At 32.9% G+C, this 8,960-nt stretch overlaps 1 protein-coding gene across 1 annotated transcript; it reads right to left on the reverse strand.

Moving 5' to 3' along the window:
• Nucleotides 1-7,025: 7,025 nt before the first annotated feature.
• Nucleotides 7,026-8,103, reverse strand: LOC100500029 (uncharacterized). The gene is given in 2 exon segments (NM_001248901.2): nt 7,026-7,438; nt 7,833-8,103. Coding segments are annotated over 2 exon segments (522 nt in total). The 5' UTR covers nt 8,017-8,103; the 3' UTR covers nt 7,026-7,100.
• Between the last annotated feature and the right edge of the window lie 857 nt (nt 8,104-8,960).

Here is an 8,960-nt window from a genome sequence, read left to right on the forward strand (position 1 = left end):
TGAGCTACACAACCGATGTAGAAAGGCCACCCTTCAAAGACGGTTGTCGGTATTCAACGACACTATGTTACCACCACGCGTTGTAACCGATGTAGAAAGGCCATTAGAACCGATGTAGAAGGCCTTTTTTTTAGTAGTGTTAATGTCATCGCAGATTGGTTCATGAATTGGGGTTACTCTTTATCTCTTAGTACCTCTGAATTTTTGGATCCTCCTGTGGGGGTCCGTTTGTTGCTTTTGCATGATGTTTTTAGAGTAGCATCTCCTGGGTTAATTCTTTGTTAGTTTTTCAGGGCATTTCTCCAACGTTGGCAAAAAATATATATATTATACTCACATCCCCTTTGTAGGTTACACTGACACTCTCTTAAATGTTTAAAAATATTACACTAATACCCATGTAAGATAGGTTAGTGTAATAGTTAAAAAAAACAAATAATGTTGGCATAATTTCACAAAAGCTCACGGAGTGATTAATATAATTTACTCTAAATCAATTTATATTTTTAATAATATAATTAAAACAATTTTTTCTTCTCCCTTTTCCTTTTGTGGCCGAGAGCTACATATGAAAAAATTAATCTATTTTTCTTTTATCGATCTATCATCCTAATCATTGATACATGATTTTAAGCAATCATAAGCATCATCTTATCATATAAATCAGCCAAAACTTCTAAAAAAAACTTCGCAGTTAAAGAACCTAATTAATATTTATATCATTTTCTTTTAAAAAAACTAAATCATTAAAAATAATAGCTAGCTTTAAAAGCGAAGCCTGCCTCTGTTTAAAAAAAAGAAAAGAAAAAGCGTAGCTTGCCTTGCCATTGATGTAATGTTAATAAGAAAATAATGCAATTCTATTGCCCATTTGAATCTTCACAGTTGACGCTTCAATCAATTAGTGACATTGGCAGTGTGGCCTTAACTATAGGTAATCTGTAAGTTTATAGGCAATCCTGAAAAACATATTTGGAATATGTTTGTGTATATTTTTTGGATTACCTATAAATTAAACTTAAAAATTAGTTGTTCCGATCTAGACAACAACATAACTTATGGATTATGCGATCCAAACAACAACAAAAAAATTTCTAATCCAAAACTTGTAGCTATGACAGGTTTGAAAACACACTAGTCATCCTCACAAGCAAATCCCTTTTTCCCATTCTCGCACAATTGATAACCTCCCAAGTCTCGCTTTTCTCGTGACCTCATCAAGAACCACAACCAAGAATTTGCTGCTTTGGTGGCTATCGACGACAAGGGATTTCTTGTTCAAAAGCATACCCAACACCTATTTGAGCCTTAAATCACTTGTTCTCGTGCAACACACTCACCTCTGTTGCCGTTAGAATTGCGACTTGATCTTAGACCTCATGATGGCGGTGAAGTAGTTTAGCAATGGTAGTGCAAGATCCACCTCTGGCTTATGTACAACACCCCTTTGTCATTGTGCATGAGGACGTAGTCGTGGTTGATTGCAAATAGGAACCCGACGGCGGAGGCGTGGCCATTGACGACGATGATGATCGACATAGGGAGGGATATGAGCGCCACATGAGGATGACGAAGGGAGGGAGGTGCACTAGGGTTTGAGAGTGGGGTAGGGGTGCCTCGCTCGTGAGTAAAAGAGATAAAAGAAGGGTATTTTTGTCTATTCATGTTGTTTTAAGTTTTTGTGGGGTGTAGATAAAAAAAGGAGTGCAAGAAGCATTTTAACTGGCCTTGCCATAAACACGACTCCTATTGCATGCAGCCATGAGCGTCATCAAAATGTCGAAGCATATAGTAGTTCATAGGCCATACTTGTCCATCTAGCTAGCAAATCCAACACTCCAGATGTATAAAAGAAAGGTAGGGGATGGAAGGGAATAAACTTACTGGGGAAAATTTCCCCTACACGCACAATATAAAGGATAAAACGTACACAAATAAAAACCACAAATAGATATAGAAAAAGATACAAATTTAACGTAGTTTGATATTTCCTTTTTACATTACTGGAACATTTCAACAAATGTTCACTATTTCAAACAAGTTTATAAATTTTCTAGATAAACTTGAGAAAACCTTTCCTATTATATTTTTTTTTGGACATACTTGAGAAACTCTCTCCATTACAAGTTTTCCAAATGAACTTGAGAATCCTTTCCTATTACACAATCCCTCTTCATTTTGGATGGTGATCCCCTCTTCAAGTCAGGTGGTTCTTCTCACTTCATATATGATTGTTTATATAACAAAGATCTATGGTTCTATTCATAAATAGAACTTAGTGGACTTTAACTATCCCACCTCTTTGCTTTCCCTCTTATTATGTTTGTGGAGTTCTCCAAGAGTCAAGGTATATTCCACTACCTTTTAGAATGCATCTCATAAAATATTCATTCACTTGAATTAACATCTAAAAATTTGGATTAATTTTCCAAAAACAGATTTAATATTATAGAAAAGAGACCAAAATAACAACAAAGAAAGCATGAAAATTCACAGTTTGGAAACCATACAAACTCCACAATTTAGGGTTACCAAGGACTGCATTTCCTACACCAAAATAGTTCCATCTAGCAAGCAAAAGCAAGGGTTTTCCTTCCATGCCTCACCATAAATCATGGCTTGAAGAGTTTCCCTCCCCTCACCTTTATAGCTCATGGGAGATGGTAGTTGAAGGTGAGTTGATGGTACTTCCTTTGCCTTTTGATTACCATGATTTTTTCCTCCAAAATTAAAGCAAGAAATCAATTTTTGCATGTAGGATACTAAGAGATAAATGGAATGGGAGAGAAGAAAGAAAATTGAAGTTTGCTGATGGGCGAATAAAAGAGAGAGAGAGAGAAAATGAATTATGAATCACTTACTCTACATGAACACCGCGACACGGATACGAACACCAAGACACAACTAATGACCAAAATATGATACACCACGACACAAATTATGTATATAAATTAAGAATTAATATTAATATGGTTGACATTCTAAAAACAAAGTTGTTAATGATTACATTTTTCATATAATATTGAATTAATGAGTTTCACGATAAAATACTGAAAGGGAAAATTTCACAATGCAATCTTTACAAAAGAAAAAAAAATCCAACATAAGATGAATCATTAAAAGTTAAAATAACTAATTGGTGAAGGGACAAGGGAAGGGGAAGATATCACAAGTTTGAATCCCTTTAACTAACATTTGTAACAAAACTAGCAAATTAACATTTGCTGATAAAAAAACTTTTTTATCTTATTTATTTTATTTCTTTGTATGATAAGAGTGTCTAAGAAGTGTTTAGCCAAGAGTAAGTGTTGGTTTACTCTTTAGACTCTTGCCTAAGCCATGTTAGAGAGGTGTCCAAGCTGTGTCAAAAAGGTATTCGAGCCGAAAAAATATATTGTTTAATTGCAAGTTGCAACATGATTGCAAGGTGTTTAAGGTGTCTAAGGTGTGTTTGACAAGTGGCATGTCTGAAAAGTGTCTGACATGTCGATATGTTGTTCTACAAAAAGGTATGAGTGCTTCCTAATGAATGAATTTTTTTGCATAACTATGTTGTTGATGTGAAATATCTATCGATTTTGTGAATAACTATTCTCTCTCTTGATCACATTTTTTTTTCATTTATATAACTCGAGTCTAAAACCTTATTTAAGGAGACTAAAACATATTCAATTCAGACCAACGACTTGTTGATAGAGAATGAGAAAATTTGAGAGAGTATACAATTTTTTCACCGAGTGGAAGTGTATAAATATTAGAAATAATAAATACAAAATAAAATGTTAAAAAATATAGTATTGTGAGTTATTAAGGGACATTATTCTTGTCTAAGAGGCGTTGTTCCTTTTTATGTAACCACTAAACATTTGAAGGGTTATTGATATTATGATCATTTAAAGTTTTAATTGAGAAGTTATATGTAATGATTATAGGTTTCTCTACAATAAATAGAATATAAATTGGATTCTTGCCCCTCATTGAGAATTTAAAATTGATTTCCAAAAATCATAATTTTCTGAAAATATTTTTTTATTAATTGCATACAAAACATAAAAATGATAGTTTCTCATTTTATGATTCCTGAGAAACTAAATATTTTTCGTCTATCAAATGTCCCCTAAATATAAAGTAAATTTAAATTTTCATACATGATAGAAAACATCTTCTATACGCACCATACTAGGAAAAAGACCATCCATAAGAAGAAAATAATTTCGTTTTCTTAAAAGCTTTTATTTTCAGAAATTTGTTCCAAGATTGGATTAAGATTCCCCTCACTTGTTTTCGAAACTACATGGGATCTAACATTGTTTAAAGTTATATATAACCATGTGTTGTTAGTGGAAGCCGATGGGTACAAACTGCACTGGGGCAGTTCATATATATTTGAATTCTTGAGGATCCATATCCTTCATAAGCCATAGATTGATGTTGGAAATGTAGAGTTCCAAATAGTTCAAAGTTTGATTACTCAGGCATCAGGTTGGAACATTTGTCAACCAATTTTATATGAAAGCTATCCATCATGAAATTTTATCAAAAAAATTACAAATCATCCTTTTTAATTATATGTAGAGGTTGACCTTAGTATAGACTAGGGGGCTCACACATCACAGAGGCACACACACATTCCAAGTTGCACTCACTGTAAGGACTGAAAATAATCTTAAACCTACTTCCTTTAAGGTAATTATATATAACCTTCTATCATTAAGTATTTTGGATAAATTTCTTTGTAAGAACTTCTAAAAAAAAGAAAATAAAAAAAGGTTTCCATAAATTAAAGTTAGCTTATACATAAGTTAATTTGAAGAAATTCTATCATTAATTTTTCTAAAAAAATATTTCTAATTCATGTAAGCTAATTTTAACTTAGGTAGAAGTTTATTTTATTTGTCTTTTTTATTTTCTCCTCATATAAGTGTTTATAATTTTTTTTATCCAAATAGGCTTAATATATCAAATACTCTATTAAAATCTATAACTTTTCTTTATTACTCTTTCTCTATTAATCTATTACATCATATCACTTATTGTTTTTATATTTATCTTTTTATTTCTTTTTCTCATGTTAAATGGTAGAGTTGTCCATTCATAATTTCCCTTATATATAATTAACGTAGCATGTGCCCTGCTTACTTATTTCGGTAAATAATAGAATAAGTTAGTAAGGTGAAATTCTAACTTTAATAAGCAAATAATACCAAAAACGCTTAAAGGATGCGTCTATTTTGTGCTAATAATAGTATAAGTTAGCATGTGCCGAGCCATGCTGGCATGTACAATTCACTGACTTTTAGATGGTTCAGCTATTCAACTCTCTTCTTGATTTTATTGCCTCCAGCCACCCAGAGTGAAGAATTTCCAGATTTTGATTACTGCCATTACAAATCAGTTCGAGAGTTTGGCGATTACTGTGCTTGCATTGTATTGTTTTGCATATTTTGTAGGATAATCCTGTTTTCTAGCTGCCACTTCAGCAGTTAGTTTGCTTATGTTCTCATTTTTTTTTTCAATGGTGAGGTAAAACCTATGACTTCATGTAGACTATCCAGTCGATAGAATCTATAACTTCATGTAAATTATCGAACTCCACACTACTAGGTAAACTCTAATAGGTTGTTAACACTGCTCTTTAACACTCATTATCACAATTTTATCTGTTGAATCAAGTTTATTAAATTATATTTCACTTTTTATTTAATAAGTCTCATAAGTTGAATTAAATATATTAAAATTATGTTTCATTTCTTATATAATGAGTCTCATACAACATTATGACACATTTCAGCCATTAAATATAGCAGTTTTGTTGAGCATTGTTTAATAAATGAAAAGTCTAATATTTAATATTATTAGTATATTTTCACTATTATTTCTAACTTTTTTTTTTATTGATTTCAATAAAAGCCATTATTCCTTAACTATTGCCATAAATGTGATAGGGTGGACTGAAAAGGTTTTGTTAAAAAGTGTGTTTTGTTATTGTTCTTGATTCTCATTTGTTGATTAGGCCATTCTGGCTTTGGTGGCATCGATCTTCCACAGTGGAGCTAAATAAATAAGGACTGGAGGAACAATATTTGATAATTATCTGACATATTCTTTTTACGGTTTCTGGAGTTAATGGCAAGTTGCATCATGCTTGAGGGCCCGTCTATCTATAATGGACAAAGAACAATTACCCTATGATGTTGAGGCAAATCTTAAAAGTAATAGAGAAGGATCTTCCTAACATTAGGAATTTTGGATTTCAGTTATGTGACCTTGTTTGGCTATTTTCATATAATGCTATGTCATCAATCAGTTGTCTATTTGCAGTTAGCAAATAGTAGTTTGGAGCATAGCTAATAGCCAATTAGTGTCTGTTAGTATTGAGGAAGAAGAAAATATACAATTTAATTCTTGAAAAATGTTACTTTGATCATTGAAAGTTTCACATAAACCAGTTGGCCTCCTTAAAGGGATGAACTTTTGTTAGCAACTTGGCAACTATAGTGGGTGAATTTGTTAGAAAATTGACAGCTTTAGGGACCTAAGGTTCTAGAAATTACCAAACCAAGAAGTAACATTTTGAAGAAGCAAATTGCATATTTACTCCATAGGATTTGATTCTGCACTGAAAATTCCCCCGTTTATTTTGATATATGCCCTGTTTCTCCCTTGTCTTTTGACAAAGTGTCTATCTATATGGGAAATATAATAATATACATAACATTAACTAGTTTATTCATATTGTTGCTTTTTTGAATAAGTTGCTTGCTCTTTACAATTTCAGGAGAGAGAAATTATATACATCTAGTAGTACATTTTAACAAGGACTAATCAGCTTCTTAAATAAAAACAAGGAAAATCTCTCACATCCAAACTCTACTAGCATGATATTTTTTCTAACATAGCATGATATGAAAACAGTGTTACCAAACAAAATAATGCAGCAAAACAATGAAGAGAGAGAGAGACAAGAGATCTATGGTTCTATGCCCTTAATGGGCTGCAAAAAGACAACATATAGTTTTTTTTTTCATTTTATTTTCTTGGAATTTGTATGTATACACAAGTGACCAAAGTACTAGGCCTACTTGTGTAAGCTGCTTCTTTTAATTACCACACAAGGTGATGTCCCTCTTGGATGGTCTGAAAGTCAAAGCATTGAAGCTGTATATGCAGAGATTGGCTCTTCTTGCTTTGATTGCTATCACATTAGAAGTGGTTTTGTAGCCAGGAACATTGCAAGCAGAGGATGAACTACCTATTAAGCTTGCTTGGCAAGAAGACACAACTGCAGAATCTTCTGCACATTTCACTCCATCCACTGAAGGGATTTCCAGCTTGTACATCCCATACTTATTGGTAGTTCTGTTCACTGAAAGTGAAATCTGCTCAGAGGTTTTCTCTGAAAGTGCTTTGAACATGCAATCTACCTTGACCTCAGCACCTGCATGGAGATAATTATGAAAATTAAAAGAAAAACAAAAAGTATAAGATGCACCCCATTTGAACTAAAGTGTGTGTTTGGGAAAGCAATTGTTTTTTCAAGACAAAAGAAAAGCAATTGTTTCTTTATTTAATAATTTAGTAATTAGTACCAACAAACATTTCTTTTGGTTCCCACATGTGTACTCTTTATAGACAATATTATCAAGACATTTTCAGACACTAATCTCTCTACAAAGATTAGACAATCCTGATCAAGACATTGTCAAACACACTAGATATAAACATCTTTCTTAATAAAAATAAAAATAAGCAACTCAATGTTTCAACACAAGTTACATTACAAATTACAACACCATGTAACATTCTAAGTAGATGTTTTTGAGAGTTATCACCTGGCAAGAAGTAGCTGTGTCTGGAAAAGCTGTTGTTGGAGCAGAAATCACAATACACAAAACCCATCACACTGATTTGTGAGATGGGGAACCTGGTTTTCCCTGGAAGCTTGGGTCTTTCAGGCTCAACTTCCAAAAACTGAGTAAAGAGGGGCAAAAGAACCAAGAGGGTTATGGAATTCATGGCCAACTTTGTTAAAAATGGAGGGAAGAGTCCGAATGGTGTCTTTATGATGATGAGCAGCAGCAAGAGCTTTGCTTTCAGAGCATTAACATTTAGCTGCTAGTAGTAGAAGAAGATGATGAGTATTTGTTTTTGGGGTGTGGATAAAGAGGGGCAGTGGTTAGTGGAGAACCAACTTCAAGCAAAAAGTCGGAAATAATTTTTTTTTTTTTCACAAGAAACAAAGACATGTGAATGTTGTTTGGCAAGACATGGAGCTCATGAGTAGGAGAGAGAAGGGATAAGCAGATTCTTTTGTTGGGGAAGAACAGGATAGCTCCTATTGGGGAAGTTGGGAAATGGGGTTGTGTTTAAATAGAGATACCGGTTGGGAAAATGCCAAGGTAGGCACATAAATAAAAAGGGAAGTGTAGTAATGAAGGATTGTAACTTGTCACGGTTTTATCTATTGCCTTATTAATAAGGTGATACTAACAATATGTTTGATTTTATGATGTTTGATTTTATGATTTAGATATAGTAAGTGTGTTTGGTTTCATGTTTTAGATTTAATGTCAGATGTAATTTTCAAAAGCTAATAATTATTAACATGTCTGGATACGCGTCAATTAGGCTTGGATGCACGTCCTCTTGATGCAACAAGAACTAACTTCTGAATTAATTTTAACATTTAACGTGAATTTGTTAGTTAACGTGAGGTGTAAACATAGAACCAAACAAACACTAAAACTTCCACGTTCCAAACTATTCTTAATGTGTTTCCAAGCATGTTATAACTATTACAATGTTAATTGCGGGAATAGCACTGAGCAAAGTAAAAATGAGTTTAAAACATTCCGTGCTTTAGTGCATGGCATTAAGCACACAGCAGGTTCTAGACCAAGTTCTAGTGTACTAGTCCAGTGCATTTATATCACTTACTCATTTACTGAGTGCATTTACCA

The sequence above is a fragment of the Glycine max genome, chromosome 19 (genome assembly GCF_000004515.6).
Source record: "Glycine max cultivar Williams 82 chromosome 19, Glycine_max_v4.0, whole genome shotgun sequence".
NCBI classification, from domain to species: domain Eukaryota; kingdom Viridiplantae; phylum Streptophyta; class Magnoliopsida; order Fabales; family Fabaceae; genus Glycine; species Glycine max.